General features: G+C 43.3%; 1 protein-coding gene across 8 annotated transcripts in view; it reads left to right on the top strand.

The window, feature by feature from the left end:
* The window catches only part of PIK3R1 (phosphoinositide-3-kinase regulatory subunit 1), a 562,712-nt gene that overhangs the window by 535,587 nt on the left and 6,612 nt on the right, over window positions 1-20,513 (top strand). For 6 of the 8 annotated variants that reach the window (XM_067031067.1, XM_059060630.2, XM_067031068.1 and 3 more), the window contains 8 exons: window positions 4,732-4,863; window positions 5,648-5,849; window positions 6,053-6,132; window positions 17,873-17,975; window positions 18,522-18,620; window positions 18,734-18,914; window positions 19,127-19,252; window positions 19,979-20,121. In XM_067031067.1, the coding sequence (XP_066887168.1) occupies window positions 4,732-4,863; window positions 5,648-5,849; window positions 6,053-6,132; window positions 17,873-17,975; window positions 18,522-18,620; window positions 18,734-18,914; window positions 19,127-19,252; window positions 19,979-20,121 (1,066 nt within the window). Of the gene's footprint in view, window positions 1-4,731; window positions 4,864-5,647; window positions 5,850-6,052; window positions 6,133-13,713; window positions 14,409-15,522; window positions 16,450-17,872; window positions 17,976-18,521; window positions 18,621-18,733; window positions 18,915-19,126; window positions 19,253-19,978; window positions 20,122-20,513 lie in introns of those variants that run through there. The other 2 variants (XM_067031072.1, XM_067031071.1) reach the window with 2 other exon arrangements.

A 20,513-nucleotide genomic window follows, 5' to 3' on the forward strand; every position in this document is an offset into this window, starting at 1 on the left:
GGAGTGAAACCCAGTTTTGGCAGAAGCACTTTCAGACGTGCAGTTATGCAAAGAATGCCCACATGACATTTAATAAACGAAAAAATTTGAAGTGTGAGGCACCTTCAAAACGAGGCAGCTTATGAAAATTTCTAGAAGAGATGTTTCTGGGAAAAAAGAAGGAGATTAGATCTTTATCAGTCGATAGTTTTACTTGAAATGCACCACCCAAATGTCTGAAGCTTAAAAAAAAATTTTTTTTTTAACTTTCATTTTCCCTTTGTACATGGAAATCAGTCTTACACACACACAGGGCACATCCTCCTACACACATCCAGAGTAGGTCATTAGAAGTTGACTCGCAGAAAAATCAAGGTGAAAAGACTTGTTTTTCTTTATCTCTAACAGCTTTACCAGGGTGTTAAGGAAACACCAAATTTTGTCCTAGCCAATTGAAATAGAGATACGTGCTTTGGTCAGAAAATTGGTCAAATCGAACATGTTAAAAGTCACAGGAAATGTTTAGACTTCAGAGACTGATGAAATGGGAGTTATTTGCGAAAGAGCGGTTACGTTTTTAAATGTGACCAAAAACAAAATGATGCAGTTGGGCTTTAAAAAAATCTTCACACCACCTGTGAGATGGAATACATAACCCAAATTCACTTCAACAAGATATTTTGACAGACAGCTTTCTTTCCACATTTGAGATCAAAACACACATAGAAAACTGGTTTCCCTTGGATTCTGTGCTATAAAAGTGAATTTTGTGGCAAAACAAAAAGAGTAAACATTATCTCAATTTAGGAGTGAGGATCCTCCAGGACTGTTTCCAGCTTAAGGATTTTTCAGTCTATAAAAAATCATAATATCTGGGAGGAAGCTCAAAGATAAGTCACACTAAAAACAAAAAGAATGGCTTTTAACCAACCCCATGAATTACCAGTGTCTGAAAAGGACAGACGTGGGTGGAGGACAACAGCCTACATTTATTAGCACCTACTAAGTTATTTTATTTCATCCACACATCAGTCTTGTGATACAAATATTAGTAACTGCTGATGGTAAAGCCGTGACTTGCATCCTAATTGTTCTGACTCTAAAAGCCCTTATTCTTGTTTTTCCCCCATTATATTGCCCTAAAATAAAATATTTCTTTCTTGTTTTTTTGTTTTAATTTTAATGGTGTGAATTATTTTCTTTCTCTCTTTCTTTCTCTCTTTTGGTTTCTCTTAACCTGAATTAGGCTTTTCCTTTAAAAGTTCTCATTACAAGAAAAACCTATGTGTGTGACTCTGTGTGGTGATGGATATTAACTAGACTTACTGTGGTGTTGGTTTAACAATGGTCTATACAAATATCAAATCATTATGTGGTACACCTGAAACTGATATAATGCTGTATGTCCTCAATTTTAATTTATTTTTATTTTTTTTTTAAAGAAGCGGTAGAGATTTTTTTTTTTTTTTTTTTTGGCCATACCACACGGCATGTGGGATCTTAGTTCCCCGACCAGGGATCGATCCCACACCCCTCTGCACTGGAAGCACAGAGTCTTAACCACTGGACCTCCAGGGAAGTCCCAAGATACCTCAATTTAAAAAATCAGCCTAGGGCTTCCCTGGTGGCGCAGTGGTTGAGAGTCCGCCTGCCGATGCAGGGGACACGGGTTCGTGCCCCGGTCCGGGAAGATCCCACATGCCGCGGAGCGGCTGGGCCCATGAGCCATGGCCGCTGAGCCTGTGTGTCCGGAGCCTGTGCTCCGCAACGGGAGAGGCCACAGCGGTGAGAGGCCCGCGTACCGGAAAAAAAAAAAAAAAAAAAAAAGAATCAGCCTTCTTCAGCCTCAGCACTGTGGACATTTTAGGATAGATAATTCTTTGTTGTCAGGGGGCTGTTCTGTGCGTTGTAGGGTTTCAGCAGCACTCCTGGCCTCCACCCACTAGATGCCAGTGGGATTTTCCCCCGGTTGTGACAATCGGAGATGTCTCCAGGTGTTGAGAGATGTCTCCTAAGGGTGGAGGTGGGTCAGCAAAATTGAGGACCCCAGTTGAGAACCCTTTACTTAGATAAAGACCAGTCAGAGAGGGGACTCCATTCCAGTGGGAGAAGGAATGAAGTGTTGGAGGGTCTACTGGTTGCCCGTCAGGAGTAGACTCAGAAAAGCAGGGTAGAAGAGGGTGTAAACGCCCCAACCCAGACCTAAAGATTGGGTGGCTCTCTCTGAACTAACTTCCACTGTCATCACGTGACAGATGTGTCTAGCTCTTGGAAGAGCACATTAGCATAGGTTTAATGCAGAAAAGGAGACTGCTAGAATAGAAGTCAGAAACCCCAAGGAGCTTTAGAAGTTGTCTATAAATAAATAGAACATACTACATCGGCTCTAGTGGAATCTGACATAAGGTGAGCTGATCCAAAGACTTGAAATAAGGTTATTTCATTCAAAGGTTATAAAGGCTCTTTGGAATACACCTCATATGTTGGAGAAGGGCTTCAGTGAATGAACATCACTCTCAGGACTTTGTGTAGCTCAGCTCACAAACATTCAACAAGCACATTCTCTGCTGAGCACTGAGGGCTGTGAGAAGAGCAGGTGAGAGCCACAGTCCGTGCCCTGGAGGGACTGTCAGTCTAGGAGAGAGACTCGCAGTTACCATAGTGGGAAGTGTCAGGTGTCATAGAGAGATGACTCCTGCAGGGGGCGACGTGTGGAACCTTTAGCATCTTCATGTTTATACCTCATCGCCAAATAGTGTTTTAGGATGAGCAAATTAAGTCATAAGAATTGGTTGGGCAAAGTGATATTAAATGCAGTATACAGGGGGTGAATTTGGGAGGAGGGGGCAGCAGCTTGAGATGTCATATGCCTCTGGTTTGTTCTTTGTGGGACATTTAAGTGATTTAAGCCCTTGCTTCTCTACCTTTTCATTCTTTTCCTCAAACTAACCTATCCTCATTTGCTACCAGCTCAGGACTTTCCTGAGGTTTATGGTATTGTACGATTATCTTTCATAAGTTCTGCCTAGTTAGTGGGACACGTTTGGCTGATGATGATATGTCCAAGGAGCTTTGTTAACTCAGCCTAAGTGCTTTATAATATCACACCCGGTTCGTGGGCATCCAGGATGCCACTTCTCCTTCTCATGCTGAATACCTGCGAGTAAACTTTGATTCTCTCTCATCCTCTCCTAGGCCACAACCCAGTCCTGTCAATCTGCTAGTTAGGTTACTTCTTGATACTGTCTCACACGTTTCTAACGGTCCTGAAATCCAGATTACCACAAGTGGTATCAGCACTTCCAGCAGCGCTCCTTTCTGACGTATTTTGAACGCCACGATTCATAAAGCTGTTTAGAAATGTAGCATTTCGCTCGTCAGGTCCCCTGTTCTCCACTGAGTACATGCACGTGTCCCCAGCTAATTTCCCTCAAGTCATCTTTCCTGTCGGTAGTGTGCATCCTTTAGCAGTGACCGTGGTCCTTCCTGCCCGCAGCACCCCTTCTTTCCACCGGGCAGTGGGCCTCATTCTACTCCAAGTACTCAGAGAGAGGCTGTGATTCATACCACCCCAGTGTTGAACTGCCTGACCTGTTTTCCAGATGAAGGATTTCCTGGACAGACTGCCTGTCTTATCTTTCTTCTGAGATAGTTCAGTGCCCACCAGTTGTATTAGTAATACCTTAATCAGAATGCCCTGTCAGAACTAGGGAGAAACATGCCAAAGACGTTCACATCATTTCCATGGCCGTTCTTGAGATTGACTGCTAAGATTCTGTAATAGCTTACTGTTTAATCAATCCGTCTGTGTTTATTATTATCTATTATATTTATATATATTTATATTTATTATTTATTGTTATTGTGTTAAATTTATATTAGTTCTGATATGCAGTATTGAGCAATTCAGATTTTAGGAAATCTATGGATTTGCACGTCACGTTTTCTTGTTGCCATTTTAGGAGGTATTTACTGTGTGATCCACCGTCCCTAGAACAAGAACCCTTCTCAGTCAGGGGAGAACCACCATCCAGACGAACTTGCAAACATTGTGAGGGGCTGCATTTGTTTGTTGTGGCTGCCATAACAACATTCCACAGACTGGGTGGCTTATAAAACAGAAATCTGTCTTCTCACAGTTCTGGAGGCTAGAAGTCCCAGATCAAGGCAGGTTTGGTTTCTTCTGAGGCCTCTCTCCTTGGCTTACAGATGGCCGCTTCCTTGCTGTGTCCTCGTATGGCCTGTCCTCTGTACGTGCACCCTCGGTGTCCCTTTGTCCAAATTTCCTCCTCTTATAATACCAGTCAAATTGATTAGGGCCCACTCTAATGGCCCCGTTTTAATTTAAACACCGCTTTAAAGGCCCTGTCTCCAGATATATTCAGATCCCGAGGTGCTGGGAGTTGGGGCTTCAACATATGAATTGTAGGGGAAACCGTTCAGCCCACAGCAGGAGCACTGTTTTTTGTTGCCCCGAAGTCTGAGAATGTGTTCCTGGCATCGTGGGCAGGGGCCTTCATGCTAAATGGGTACAGGGTGGGGGACAGACCTACATAAGGGAAAAATGTTCTATTTTGAAATGCCAGGAGCAACCCCTGCAAGAAACACTGCTCATAAATATGCAAGCATCTTTACATTTGTTCTCATACCGCTTCCTTTCATGTGTCACACTGAAGTCGCACATTCAGAAAATCCACCCAACCAATGCATAAAATGTCTGAAAATTTTTTTTTTTGCATATTCCTACCATAGATGCTGCCTCCGTGGACTTGGAAATGATCGATGTGCACGTTTTAGCAGACGCTTTCAAACGCTATCTCCTGGACTTACCAAATCCTGTCATTCCAGTAGCCATTTACAATGAAATGGTTTCTTTAGCCCCAGGTGTGTTGCGTCTTCGGAGAACTTCCCTGAACGTGTATTGGGATGTGGATGTACTTGTCAACTCAAGGGCTGCAGATAAAGAGAGATTTCTTAGAAAGTGTTAGGAGGGGTCTGCCCCCACCCCCATCAGTACAAATTGCCTCCCTTACCAGGGCATCCGCTAGAAGAGCCAGATTCTAGTTTGCTTAGGAAGGCCGTCCACGTGTTGAAATGGCTAATTGTTAACCTTTTATCAGTATTTTAAGGTTTACTACGTCAGCAAATGCCTCAGCATGCCAAGTGGCCATCACTGGATTCAGGGAACCAGACTAGGACCCAGTGACTGGTGATGTTCCCATCACCTTCCTCCAGTGGCCATTGGAAAATGAGTTGAAGGAAGAGGACTCTCCGTTTTAGGAGCTAATGCTCAGTTAAAGTGCTTTGGGGACAGGAAATTGTGGTTCGTAACCTTCAAAGTTGAAACCTGTGATACTTATCTGATGCTCCTCCAAATTAGCCAATCACATTTGAAGCTGCTCCATGGACGGCAGCACGCCGAGAACTTCTTGTGGTTTTGTACACCAAGAGTTTCTTGCATTTCCATTTGACTTGAGATTTTGACTTTCTCATAGTACCTTTTCTAATGAGAAGAGCAAATGTATTGTCTGCTGTTTCTGATGCCTTCATTTTAAATGATCCCTCTGTAGCTAGAACAGAAATTTTCTAGGTGTTTATTCACTAATAGCTAGAAACAGTCTCTCATTCCTTTTGCTTTCTTTCTTTCTTTTCTTTTTTTAACCTGTAGAAGTGCAAAGCTCTGAAGAATACATCCAGCTGTTGAAGAAGCTCATTAGGTCACCCAGCATACCTCATCAGTATTGGCTCACGCTGCAGTATTTGCTAAAACATTTCTTCACGCTCTCTCAAACGTCCAGCAAAAATCTTTTGAATGCAAGAGTACTCTCTGAACTCTTCAGCCCCCTGCTTTTCAGATTCCCAGCAGCCAGGTAAGTGAAAGAAGAGCAACCTGGATTTTGGGGTGATGAGGGTAGTCCTAAGTTTATGGGTCATTAAGCTTCTTCTGAAGATACCAGTTCACAAGTGCATGTACATAGTTCCATCAGACACATTCACTTGAATATGCAGAAATGAAAATAAGTTTGTTGTTTAGGGAAAAAGGTGTCTAATGGTCTCTTTTATTTTTTTGTAGTTCTGAGAATACTGAACACCTCATAAAAGTTATAGAAATTTTAATCTCCACCGAATGGAATGAACGCCAGCCTGCACCAGGTAATGCCTTCGGAACATTTAAAATTCCCTCACTGTTCGTTTTTTAGAGCCTGAAAAATGGTGGCTTTCAGTCTCCTCTGGAGTGCCATAAGTTTCTCGCGGAATTGAGATCCATAATAACATGTTACCTTATGACTTAAGGGGAAAATAGCTGGGCAGCAGCGCATATGGTCAGTATTATCCAGCTTTTGATATTTGTGGATTTCACATGGTCTTGGTTTCAGGTGAGGGTTGCTGGGAGAGCTCCCCGACCCCCTTAACCTGATGCTTCTGGTTGTTGCATAAATGATGGCGTTGATTTTCGTTGCTGACATTTTTGTTTTTCTTTCTCGTACTTACAAAGCAGGGGATTTATAATTACTATATAATTTAAAGTATTTTGGAATGTGTTTTTTGGAAGCAGGTAGGCTGAGATATGTCTTGTCAAAATAAACATTTTTAATAATGCAAGCAGTGTGAAACTAGGGGTCTACTGCAAGAAGTTTGAGCAAGCCAGACACTTCTGTGAAAGCAGGCTGGCATTCAATTAGCCGTTTAACAAAGCGGGAAATGTAGACCGAGTTAGCAGTGGATTTCATTTAAACTGATGCATTTTTCCTCTACTGTGGAAAGTCTAAACAACCCTACTTTGCCGTATAGTGGTTAAAAGTGAGCTGGTCATTTAGAAACTGATGAGGGCCCTAGAAGTGTAGTGGAGTTTCAGGACCAGTAGAAGGTGTTGCTTGTAGTCTGAATTTATGTCTTGAATTTAATTAAAACATCATGAATGTATTATTTATTATGAGTAACTCATGCAAATTACCAAACTTATCTCTGTACGAGCAAACGTGGGGACCCAGATATCAAGTCACGCAATGGCGGAGTATGTTGCGCTTTTTCTCAAGGTGTTCCATAGCTAGGCTTAGTTCTTGGCATCTGGAAGGGGCAGACAGAGAGGTGAGGGCCTAGACTTAAAACCCACCTGTAGGGATGGGATAAAGAATGGGATGGGTGGGCTTCCCTGGTGGCGCAGTGGTTGAGAATCCGCCTGCTGATGCAGGGGATACGGGTTCGTGCCCCGGTCCGGGAAGATCCCACATGCCGCGGAGCGGCTGGGCCTGTGAGCCATGGCCGCTGAGCCTGCGCGTCCGGAGCCTGCACTCCGCAACGGGAGAGGCCACAACAGTGAGAGGCCCACGTACCACAAAAAAAAAAAAAAGAATGGGATGGGTAACCACTCATGATACAGGTATTGGGAAGGGCTTCTGTCGACACATCCAAAATATGGGATCCACAGGTACGAGTAGCAGCGTAAATACTACGTAAGGCAAGCCTGGTCCAGTCCAAATGTTCCAAATCCCAGCAAGCAGGGTGTGTAACAGGGATACTCTGGATTGTAAACCACATCAGAGAAATCTGTCAACAGGTACGGCCCAGGACTGCAGTTCCAGAGGGTGACCAAAAGGTGTCATATCGTGTGACTGCTTGGGTCACTCGATAACGGATTTGGGAGCTCTGTGTTGGTGTTCAGAGGCTGCCTTTGGGCTCAGTAGGAAACGATGCAGTGATAGATTAGAAGTACCCTGTGGAGAGGGGACAGGGATAGGTGTGAACGTGGCACTGGAGCCGTGTATTAACTACCCACTCCTAGACTGATCACATGGGTGGGAAGGAAGAGTACCAGCAAGAACAGAACAGGACCCCCGGCCAAAGGATCGAGCTACGATCTTTCACTTCCTCCTGACCCGTGTGGAGGTCCGTCTCAGAGACAGGGAGAGCTGCTCCCTGCTTGCAGGGAAGGGTGGGGGAGGTTCCCAGTCTTCTCAGTGGCCAGCTCTCTGGAGAGGGGACATGGAAGCGAAAAGCCAGACAGGGCTTGACACAAACCCACAAGCGAATTTATCGCCTGGAGTTTTCGAGAATTTCTGCTACACGGGGTGTAGTAGAATCAGTGGTGGAGTTTAATGCTTCTGCTTCTGGTGTAAACTGGTTAAACGTCTTTCTCAGTTTCAGCCGAATTCCACCCAAGAAAAGCTTCATCTGCATCTGTTTTGATAATGCACACTTAAGACTCCTTGCTATGTCCTAGACCCTACCTACATCCTTCTACTAAGAAATTGGTGTATCAATTTCAAAGGCAGATGGATCAGTTCAATCAGCTCTGTTGAAGAACGATCCATAAAGCCTTGAGCGTTGCTAGACTATCCCAGAACACGTGCAGCCTCTTCCAAACAAGTTGCATCCAAGTAATTTTAAAATCCTAGTTGGAGGCATTTCCCCCTTTGTGTGATCTCTGTCAACTATTCTGCAAATCAAGTCGTGTGGGACTCGTGGAATTAAAAGGTTGCTTCAGCGTCTCTCACTGGTGAAAATAGACTGCCCACCCCAGGACAACGTCCTCATTAACACCTTTGTATTCAGGAATGGCTCGAGTGCAGATGATTGACAGGGCACCCTGGGTTAGAGAAATGACTTCTTTGGCCTGGTAGGAATGGGATGTTTTCATGGAGTCTTTCGCCGTTACCCCTGCACGCGCTCATCCCAGTGGGCTGGGAAGCACAGCACCGGCGCACCTCCAGGGAACACTCGTAAATCATTTATTTGCAGTAACTTTTTCATGAATAGAAATGAGTGCTTGAATGATATTTGGGGGGTGGAGGACAAGCAAGACTATTATGGGGCAAATAGATACCTTTTCTAGTTGTTATCAGTTAGAACTTGAGATGATAGGCAGGGCTAATGATGTGTAAGGCAGCATGTCAGTTGCAATAAGACCCGTTAGCACCCAGCGTCTCATTAAATTCTGGGCAGGAGGGTGTGTACTGTAAGTATAAAAAGAATTTGAGAGATGTGGTTGGTGACTTTTTAGTAGACGGGAAAAGCTCATAGGAAAACAAAAGGACTTGAAGTGGGCTTCGAAGAATAGGTACAATTTGAAAAGGGGAAAGAGAAATAGCATCTCAGTTCAAGGAGTTTTAAAGATTTCTTCAAAATAAATTGGAAAGGACAGAAATAACAGCTTGATATTTTTACCGGATTTGAAAAAGCAGTGAATATTTTAGGTGACAGCGTCATAAAAAGCATCACTTGAGAGCTGAATGCATTGTCCAGCTCTCCGTTTGCACGTGAAGAAACTGAAGACCACAGAGCTTGATGGTTTCACCTGGTGCCACCCCAACCAGTGTGAGCCAGAATGGGTCTGCCAGGGGTGGGGACACCCGGCCCAGACACCAGACCCACTGCTCTGTCTGCTACCTGGGCTTTTGGAACCTTCCTGGGCAACGGGACTGCCTGTAGTGTCCAGTCAAAAAGTCCTCCGAAGTTCCCAGCAAGCAATAGACCAAGAATAGGTGATATGTGCTCCTATGGGTCACATATAGTAAAGAGCCCCAGTGCAACTGTTGTAGCTTTGGGGATCAGGCTCAAAGTCGCTCCTTCGTGTGTCATGCAGTGGAAAGAACAGCGCAAGTCACGTCTGGGTTTGAATCCCAACTCTTGCTGCTTACTTACCGAGTTCATCACCAGGTCATTCAGCCTTTCCATACGGTGTTCCAGTCTGTGAAATGGGAATAACGCCTCTCTCCTGGGATGGTTATGAGCATTAAATGAGGTGAGGAGTACTGAAGCTCACGACCCTGTCGTATGTCCTTAGTGTCGTGTCAGCTCTGGTGTTTAAGGCCCTGCCGGAGCTGGCCTCGTTCAGGGCTCCACGTCCTCAAGCCGCCTTCCCGGTTAGTGCCGTCTGAATCCTACCAGGCCGTTCTCCCCACTGGTCCCACGTTCCCATGGTCCCGACCAGTGACCAGCGGAGCCTGGCCTCAGGATGCCTGGAGGGGACTTAACGCAGATCTGAAAAGGACACTCAGTGGGCAGTTGCTGCCCCGTGGGCGCATTGCTTGGAGGGAGGAGGATGCCTTTGTCTGACGCCCTTTGCTCTGCGTGCGACTCAGGGAGTAGAGGCGCCTGGATCTCAGCACCAGCTCCAGCGCCGGCCCCTCCCGCCCCCCCCCCCCCACGCACCTTGCCCAGGTGCCTTTACGCAGTGCACGCAGTGCACAGCCGTCCCCAGTGGCCCCAACAGTGCCATCCTCTTCATCTGCACCCAGGGAGCTCCTCCGCTGCTTGATGTGCAGGGTTTTGACCCATTCACTCCATTTATGTCCTTAAGCCCCTTGTCCTCTTATACGTAACCGTTCTGTAGTTGTCCTGGTAGTTTCATCAGCTTAGCTACATTTCTCAGGGACAAAGGCTTCTCCTTTTCAGCTCTTCTTAGCGTAGAACTGGGCACAGCATAATAATCATTCAAATGAAATCTCAAAGAACTCTTAACACACCAGCTCATTTAATGCATCCAGCACACCTGTGAAGGAAGGTTTCTCCCCCTGTAGGGAGGGAAACTAAGGTTTGAAAGGCTAAGCACAGAGTAAGTTCTCGGAACTTGGTTGACAGTTTGCTGTTCTCTTTGTTACTAAAAGTCTTAAAAAGGGTTAAAGCTGAACAGCAGGTTTTCTTGAATCACTTCGTGTTATGTTTACCCTACTGATCCTTAGGTCGCTAAAGTAGATTTCTATAGGGCAACTAAGGTAAAAATGGACCATTTAACACTGAGTGCCTTTGAATGAAACCCATTATAAGTGTATTTACATATTTCAGATTTCATGGATATATTCAGAAATATTAATGTAGCATAATTGAAGTCTAATATTGCACCCTCAAGCCCAGAGGGAAAATAAATGACTCTTTCTCCCCCCTGCCCTTCTACACCTGTCAGAGTTAATTTTTAACCGCTGGTGCATTTGCAAAACATTCATCCTGAAGAGCCTGATTCATGAATCTTGTTTTAAATGCTCTGGGCTTGGTTTGCAACCAAGACTAAAGCAAGCACTAAGGTAGAAGGAAATGACTTTCAAAGAGTTTTACTTTTCTCTGATTTATTTTTTACTGGGTTTAAAATGTGGTCTGACTTTAGAAGGTTGTTTCAAAGGTGAGAAGTGAAAGTTTGAAAAAGGTACACGTGTTTAGAGGGGCAGGAGTAAGCAGGCAAGGCATGTACTAGGTTTTGTCAAAAAATAGGAAGTTTTATTTGTGCTCTGAACAGGAGAATGTATTGGAGGCTATAGTTCAGTTTTACTTTTGCTTTCACAGTGCAGCCTTCTCTTTCTCTCAAGGGACGTCTGAGAGGGAAATTGTGGAGAAGGGGTCCTTTTTTCTGCTAAGCAATGGGCACACCTTTTCAGATACTTTGTAGAATGTATCACTGTTATGCATCTGTAAACCTGAGTTTATTTATAAACTCAAATGGACATTTTTCTTAGTGCCAGGGTCATTAAGAGCCCTGGATGTGGACTAAAGAATTGGCGTCATCCTGAAGGGCCCTTCTGGCCTAAGTTGTCTTAAGTTAAAATTATGAAAGGAGGCATTAATTTAACCCCTAAAAGAAGATTTGGGCTCATTTATTTTTTTCTCAAATGGGCTTATTTTCAAATGGGCTTTTGTTCATAAGTCGTGGCCCTTGACAAAACACCATTTAAGAAGCTGTGCAGGATGAAAGCTGCTCGTGGAGCATTTGCTACTTGATGGTGATTGGCACATATGAGATACAGTGTTCAGTCTGTAACTTCTGCACTATTCTAATGATTAAGGGACATTTTCCTGACTAGATCACACCTGCTGAGAAGTGACACATGGCCTCATTTTGCTTCTGAAATGAGTTTTGCAAAACTTGGAGAGAGAGGAAGGTAGTAAGACTTAGTGTTTTGGAGAATCTAGAAGGTAAAGATAGTTTTCAATTATGTAAGTTTTCCAGTATGGTAGACTAGGCTTTGGGTTTCAGAAATTAAAATACAAGTTTTCTTACAAGAGCTTATTAGCAAGCATGAGAAACATATTTCCAAGGTTGTTATGATATCTGTGCATTTGATTTATTAGTGATTTCTTAGTGAATCATATAGATCAAGTGACAGTTGGGCAATTATGTTTGTTTTGTGTGAGAACTTCTGGACATAGTGGGAGATCAATGAAATACACAGAAAGTTGATTGTTTTCTCTGGAGCAGAAGTTACTGATTCTGTTCTACCAGCAGAGGGCTCCCTTTTTAAGCTAATGAAGAGCATGTGTTTTGCAGATCACTAAATTGACTAAAATTGGGAAAAGACTCAGCTCGCACTTTGAGTAATATAATAGAACTTCTAGGGTAAATGATTGTACATATTGTGAGAACTTTGAAGCAAAGTTTTCAAATCTATTTTAAGACTTTCTCTAAGTAGAGAGTGTACCACTTTCCAGTAGATAATTTTCTTCTGAAACGGGAAATAGACTGTCAGACTAGAGAACACTTTAATCTTAGAAGGTTTTGACATGACATATCCTGTGAATCCAGACAGGTATGCTTAAGTGACTGATGTTTCCAAGGTTCCCAGCTTTAGAAAGACTATTTTTTTAAAGTAGGGCAAGATTATGCAGCTCAGGAGGCAAGGGTATTCTGTGAGCTTACCCCTATGTCTGTGATCAGCTGGCAGGAGCTGAGTCTATTCACTTATAGACTAATTTTTTCCCAATTGGAAAAGTAGGTATTTCGTATTGCACCAAAGGAGAGCTTGTAAAATCGCTTTCATTGTGAGTGTAGCAGCACTTCCCAGATATTGCAAGTAATTCTGAAGCTGGTTCCTGCCTGTGTGGACTCTGTGTCAGCACCTAGATCTTCCTTTGTCACTGCATGTGACCTTTGGGTCACCTTGTCATACAGAGTCTGAGGGTATTATAGACAGAACCTGTGTTTCTTAAAAGATAATTAGAAAGCAGCTTAAAAAAAAAAAAAAAGTTAAACTAAAAATAGAAAACAGAAAAAGTCAGTTTTGTTGTAGGTGTGAAATTTTTTGCATGGGGCTTAAAAGAAATTAACTTAAGTTTCACTTGTTAATTTTTACTTTCTCTGGCAGAGGGAAGTAAAGAGCAGGGCAAGTGGGTGGAGAAAAAGGAGTTTAGGACCAAACGTCGAAGTCTGGGTTCTGGTCCTAGTGCTATAATATTATGCAAACCATTCTGGGTGAGAAGCCTCTGTGTGTGTGTGTGTGTGTGTGTGTGTGTGTCTGTCTGTCTGTCTGTCTGTCTGTCTGTAGCACGAGGGAAATGAAGTGATCTCTAAATTTTTTTTCTGTTTTTAAAGCTAGTGATTTTGTGATTTTACATTGGGTTAAGGTTCTTGGGATAACAGTAAAGCCATCTATGCTGATGTGAGTGGAAATTTTCTTTGGCCAAATTTTAGTTCTTTAAATAGTAGCCAACAGGCCTAAGTTTGGTTCCTTGCAACTTTGTCGAATAAAGGGGAAAAAAAATCCTCTAGAAAGGTGTGCCATTCTCCTTGCCCTCCCGTCCTTTGCTCCATGTAGCACCTGCACCAACCTCATGCAGACAGACCTTTTATGGCCATTTTAACAGGAGTTGAAATTGACTTCATACAAACAGCTGCAGAGTAGAGTTTTTATCTTGGAGTGTATTTTTAATACAATGGAGCTTAGTGTACCCATGCCGAGGCGCAATACTCTTCCCTAGGAGCCTCCTCCTGGGAAACGTTTGTAAACCTGTTCCCTGCAGGGTGGCTCCGCCGGGCTCTCCTGTGACACCTGCGGGGCTGTCTGTGCTGATATGTGGGAGGAGGTGGACGCGAGCAAGGCACGGTGTTCTGGGCAGCTCTGAGAGGTTCAGGCCTTTACAAGCAAGGCTTTGATTCTATTTTTTGCTGAACTAGCTCAGCCACTTCCTGTGTTTGGCAGCGCCTAGTGCCTCGCTGCACTGTGGCCACTTGAGCCCCGCGAGCCTTCGAGCCGCGCGCCGCCGCAGCCGGTTCGAGAGCCTATTTTAGGTCCCCTGACAATGGCCTTCTCACTTCCTCGGCGAGGAGGAGGAGGAGGAGGAGGACCCGGGCTGGCACTGGCCACTTGTTAACGATGATGACAACTTCGACTTGGACTTGGGCTCCCCTCCCCCACCCGAAATCCCTAGCTCAGCAAATATTTGAACCTGCCCAAGTTAATCATGAAGCCGCGATCGTTATCTGAGAGGGACGTGCGAGCGCCCGGGCTCCTTCCCTCCCCGGCGCAGCCTCGGCCCCGGCGCGCAGCCGGCTTCGGCTTCTGCACGGGCGGCGGGCGCTGAGCTGCGCTGCTGCCGGCAGCGCGTGCGAGCCTCGGAGTCCTGCGCCGCACAGGCTGGAGGAATCGCTTTTTGGATTTTTTTTTTTTTCCATTGTCGGATACAGGCATTTCTAAGGGAAACCGTTGAAATGCATAACCTTCAAAGTAAGTTGCCTTTCGTTTGGGCACTGCTCTGCCCCTTGGCTGTTTCACTGTTTTGGGGGACTTCTCTGAAAGGTTCATTTCTGCAGCTTGTCTTCGTGTGTGTGTGTGTGTGTGTGTGTGTGTGTGTGTGTGTGTGTGTGTGTGTGTGTGTGTGTGTGTGTCAGGGAGAGAGGGAGAGATAGTAAGCGCTGCCTGGGGAGCGCAGATGAGAGATTCGGGGAGACACTCCCCCATTTCCTCGAGGGGCACAATGTGAGGGAGAGATGGGGCTTCAGTTGGAAATGGGGAAGGAGGAAATTACCAAGTGCTGGTCTGGAAGTTGGGGCCTGGCCAGGCCTGGGAGAGACGTGGAAAGTCACCTGTCTCCCTGACCTCCTCCCGGGGTCTACCACATGGGTTCCAGCAGCAGGACCGGTTTGCACCAAGTGCTCCCAAAGGCATGGGGGACGGGTCCCCTCTGGTGTCCACAGCTGCTGGGAGGACTTGGGTCAACATTTTTATTAAATTAAGATTTTTTTTTTTTTCCTGAATCTATTCTGAGGACATGTCCCCACCACCACCATTTTTCTTTGCATTTAGGGTTACTTCAACCTTGAGGCAAAGAGAGCCTGTGAGTGGGAGAGGGTGGGAGGGTATAGGTTGAACTGCCTTCCTCCTTAGTGGGAAACTGAATTAAACTGGAAGAGAGACACGTGAACAGTGCTCAGAGGCTATCTTGCCTTTGCTCTATTTCTATATATTTTATGATTCCAAATTTGACAGAACGTCTAAGAATAAATTTCCAGGGCTTCTGTGTTCTTTAAATTGTCACAGAAATATGTGACATGCACATGTACGTAGATCACACAGCCCACTCTAGTTTTTTAAATTAACTACATTTACATGGGTGGGGGGAGGCTTTTCTCCCTTCCTCCCCTCTCACTGTAGGAGAACTAACATTAATTTAGATTTATAGGGGAATTGGTTTCTTCACAATAAATACTGCTAAGAAGGAATAATAACATTTCTTCCCAAAGTGAGGCATTTGAGATGGAGGGGACAAAAGCCCCCCCCTCCGCACACACACACACACACACACACACACAAAGTGATTACATCACCCACCCACCCCCCCAGCAGTATTTAGCCCAGTAAATCTGAAGATGGGCTCATCAGTGAGAAATACTTAGCAAAGATAGCTCTGCTTGTACTCTGCATTCTGATATATGGCCTCTCTTTTTTTGGATTTTCATTCCATATTCTATAGTTTTAACTGCAGTGTTTAACAGAGATTTTTGCCTCTACATTTTTTTCATTGTGCTTTCTATAATGTAGCACGTTTGTGACAGTGTATAAGTTCTGAGTTTGCAGTGAATTATGGAGGACTGAAATTAAATATCCAGAGTTCTTGATCCTTCCTGCTTTTAATATATATCAGAGGCATTTTAGGACTGTAAAATATATCTTGAGTATACTATTTGGATGCTTTTGTAAGATTTTTAAACCAAGAAATGACCGGGCTATCTATAAACCCAGATGCACTGGGGGGGGGGGGGGGGGGAAGCTACGTGCCGCAGCGTATCAGCTTTTGTCAACCTGCCAAGAGCGGAGCGTACCATGCTGCACGGAGCAATAAAAAAGGAATTAGAAAACTCACGGCTAGAGAAGTACGGTCAGATTAAACACCTTTTTGAAACGAAGAGCGTGTATACATTGCAGTTCTGTTAAATGTAGGATCTTCGTGAGATTGGGGCTGTGTTAAGGCTGGTAGAGAAGAGAAATGATGAAGCAGGAGTGGTCTGGTGACATTTTTCTGACTTGATTGGCTGTGGTGTGTGATGTCATAGGTTACAGTGCAGCCCCTTATAGGTTTTGAAATGAATTCCAAGACACCATTACAAAGAAAGCCGGACTCTTTTCTTATAACTGAGCTCAGCCAAGGAAACTCTCGCACAAATGTACAACACTGTTTGGAATATGGAAGACCTGGATTTAGAATATGCTAAGCCAGATATAAATTGTGGCACAGACTTGATGTTTTATATAGAAATGGATCCACCAGGTAATACTGCAGTATTCTTGTAGAAAGCTGGTTAATGTTGTGGCATTTAATTTTTTTTGACAACTATGGTTAACAGCTCCTCTTTGGATGTCTGTTTTTATTCATTTGTTCTAATTTAATGAGTTTGCTCATAGCGTGAAAATGAAACAAATGGTTTGACTGCCTGTGGAAGCAAGTCAGGCTGTGTGGGGTAAATGCTTATTCTTAGTTGAATGGATATAAACTGGATTCCAGTTTTTCACTGGTGTCTTTTGTTACTCGAGCTCATTTGCTGTTTGGGTTATATTGTGTGTCGTTCCTTTAATTAAAAGGATGCAACCTTGGTGCTGCTTTCTCTGTTGACAGTGGATGAGGACAGCGTGGCACTTTGCAGTGATAATACTCGGTACTTTAGAAAGCATGTACCAGCGCTGCTATCAAACGTAGCAGTGATTGCAACTCAGTTCTAGGTGCCATGGAACTATTCTGAATCAAATGTTGAGACTTTGCTCTCTCTTCTATTAAGATACTGCAATGAGAGAAGTTGGCTTCCCATTATCGAGTCTCGGTCTTTATAAAATATACCTGCTAGACTCCTGAAATAATTTTTGCTTAAAATAATAACAGTGCTTTAAAACTTATGACTTAGAATTTAGCTAGACATCCTAGACTTACTTTGCTTTCTCAATTATTTTTGCCTTCCTCCCAATTAAGAAATTCAGAAACACTGCAGTCTGTCTTTATTTGTCACCAGTTGGTACATGAATACTGATTTGACATTGAGGAAGAGGGATATGGTTTTTAATCACTCTTGGCATAATATAGAGCACAGTTATCCAATAGAATATTATCATGAATACTAAAGAGATTGAGGTCACAGAGGAGTTTCTTAAAGTGGCTTTTGGCAGAACAGTGCCTGAAATACTAAGATTAGAGAAACCCAATTCCGCCTCTTAAAACATATTCCTGTAGATGAGCTTTTTTATTACCACAGCAGCATTTGTGGAGGACAGAAACCAAATTTGTCTTTTATAATTAAATAAGAGGAGGATATTAAAACCAAGCAGTGTGATTCCTCCTGCTATGCTCTTTGTGGTCTCTTACTTTAGATAGATTTGACCAGATATGAAACTTTAATTCAACTCAAACCTGAAAGTAGAAAATGTCGTGACTGACTCTGGATTTACTTTGAAATTCATTCACCTGGCCAGCCCATTTTATTTGTTGGTCTCTAAGCTCTTCTCTTTTTTTCAATTATGGTCTATAGTCAAAAACATTTCTGATTTTTTTTTTTTTTTTTTTTTTTTAAGAAAAGGTTCATGGACTCGTGCATTATTGCTGTGTTTCACAGTTGAAAATGTTACTTAAAGGAACTTGGGTCGATTTTTAAACGTTTATTTGTAGTTGGGACTGCAAAAATTTTTTCTTTCTCCTTCATCTACAGCACTGCCTCCTAAGCCACCAAAACCCACTACTGTAGCGAACAACGGTATGAATAACAATATGTCCTTACAAGATGCTGAATGGTACTGGGGAGATATTTCGAGGTAAGGCTACAGAGACTCTTTGAGTTTTTCACCAGAGCTAGGGAGTTTTAGATGAGGAGAAAGAAAAGCAAAACGCACCAGCTTGCTAAGTTCCATTTTTAGGCTATCATCCAACATAAGCATGAAGCACAGTTGGTTCCCTTCCAAAGACGACCACAGAAGTCACTGAGCTCTGGGGAACTGTGGGTGCTGGATGCCACAGGAAATTAAATACCCGAGAAGTTTCATTACTGACAGAGCTGTCAGGGGGGCAGCAGGGTGAAGTGGCACTGACTCAAGGCAGAGTGTAAAGTCACTCTCTTTATTAGACAAAAACTCTAAGAATTAATGTTATCAGCTTAAAGTGGCATTTCTAGTCTAAGCTTTTTTTTTTTTTTGAGGGGAATGAAGAGTTGGGAGGAAACCTTTTGGGGATCACGACTTTGCTGATTTGTCAGAGTGACTTGTGTGTTACCTCTTAAGCTCTGAAAATACAATTAAGAAAATGTAACACAAGAATCACCAAATCCACTAGGTAAGCATTGTCTCATGTTCTTTTCACTTCAGGGAAGAAGTGAATGAAAAACTTCGAGATACAGCTGATGGGACCTTTTTGGTACGAGACGCATCTACTAAAATGCATGGTGATTATACTCTTACACTAAGGTGAGTTAGGGTGTGTGGCTAAAATTGGCGTGTTAAAGGTGATGGGAGAACACGCTTTTTTTTTTTTTTTTAAAGAGAATTCTAATGCCATTATTTTTATACTGCATTTGCAGGAAAGGAGGAAATAACAAATTAATCAAAATATTTCACCGAGATGGGAAATATGGCTTCTCTGACCCATTAACCTTCAACTCTGTGGTTGAACTAATAAACCACTACCGGAATGAATCTCTAGCTCAGTATAATCCCAAACTGGATGTGAAATTACTTTATCCAGTATCCAAATACCAACAGGTAATCACATACTCATGTTATTGAAGCAGATGAATTGCATGTAATCAAGCTTGAAAAACGTTCAAAGTGTACTTTTGTGATCACAAGTGTATAGCGGCTCAATAAAATACTTTCACAAAAGAAATGACCATTGTTGGAGGATTTTTCCCATGTCAGATAAGTACCTTATTAACTGAATTTATATTTTTTCCATTTTCTTCTAATCCTTCCAGGATCAAGTTGTCAAGGAAGATAATATTGAAGCTGTAGGGAAAAAATTACATGAATATAACACTCAATTTCAAGAAAAAAGTCGGGAATATGATAGATTATATGAAGATTATACCCGTACTTCCCAGGTGAGTTTGCTGTGAAAATCCCATTAAAATTGTAGAGCTCTTAGTTACTAGAAGCTAATGCATGTTATATTCAGCTTCAGAAAAAGAGTTTAAAAGGTGGAGTTTTTGCCAATAATAAAGCGGGGAGATCATTTATTTGTGAATCGTTGATTATTCTAATAATTACTTGCTATAAACCTTTTCAATGAAGCCTGTAAGTATCAGAATAATAAATTAAGTTGGATTGGCATAACTGCAGATTGAAGAATTCTTTTTAGCGTGAAAGCTAATAATAACTGGAAGTTCCACAGACTTGTCTAATCTCTGAAATGGGGATTTAACCCTGAGACGCCCTTACTATGAAAGGGTTGAGACTACATTTGCTGCCTTGTTTTCCTAGAGGCTTTAATCTATCTCCTCTAGGCCATCACGTATCTGGGACCCCTGCCAGAGGGAGCAGGAGGATGGCCTAAACTGCTGATAAAGTGGAATGGTTTTTCAAAAAGACGAAAACTGTAGAAAACTGTCAAGTAGTCATTTTCCATAGACTGGGAAAATTCTCCAAAGGAAACGTGTGCTTCTGTGATACTATTTTAAGAGGTTTTATGAATTTGAATCCCACCTTGCTGACAAAAATACTCGCGTGCCACATAGTAGTGCTGATCAAATGTCCTGGTAGCGTCTTGCCGTAAGAAATTGTCTTCTCTGTGAAAGGAATGACCTTGTCTTCTTAAAATTGGGTTGCAGGAAATCCAAATGAAAAGAACAGCTATTGAAGCATTTAATGAAACCATAAAAATATTTGAAGAACAGTGCCAAACCCAGGAGCGGTACAGCAAAGAATACATAGAAAAGTTTAAACGTGAAGGCAATGAGAAGGAAATCCAAAGGTTGGTGACCCAGGAGGGTTTTCGTTGCCCATGTGCTGGAGATCACCACAGTTCTCTTAAACGGTTTAAAGGTGACCTCGCTTTCTGGGAAAGGACAGGGAGAGAAAGCATTCTTTTTTTTTTTTTTGCGGTACGCAGGCCTCTCACCGTTGTGGCCTCTCCCGTTGCGGAGCACAGGCTCCGGACGCGCAGGCTCAGCGGCCATGGCTCACGGGCCCAGCCGCTCCGCGGCATGTGGGATCTTCCTGGACCGGGGCATGAACCCATGTCCCCTGCATCGGCAGGAGGATTCTCAACCACTGCGCCACCAGGGAAGCCCAGAGAAAGCATTCTTTACCTGAGGAAAACTGCTGGGAATCAATACTGCAACCTTGGGGGAACTTTCATGATGC

Source organism: Kogia breviceps, chromosome 4, assembly GCF_026419965.1.
Source record: "Kogia breviceps isolate mKogBre1 chromosome 4, mKogBre1 haplotype 1, whole genome shotgun sequence".
Classification (NCBI taxonomy): domain Eukaryota; kingdom Metazoa; phylum Chordata; class Mammalia; order Artiodactyla; family Physeteridae; genus Kogia; species Kogia breviceps.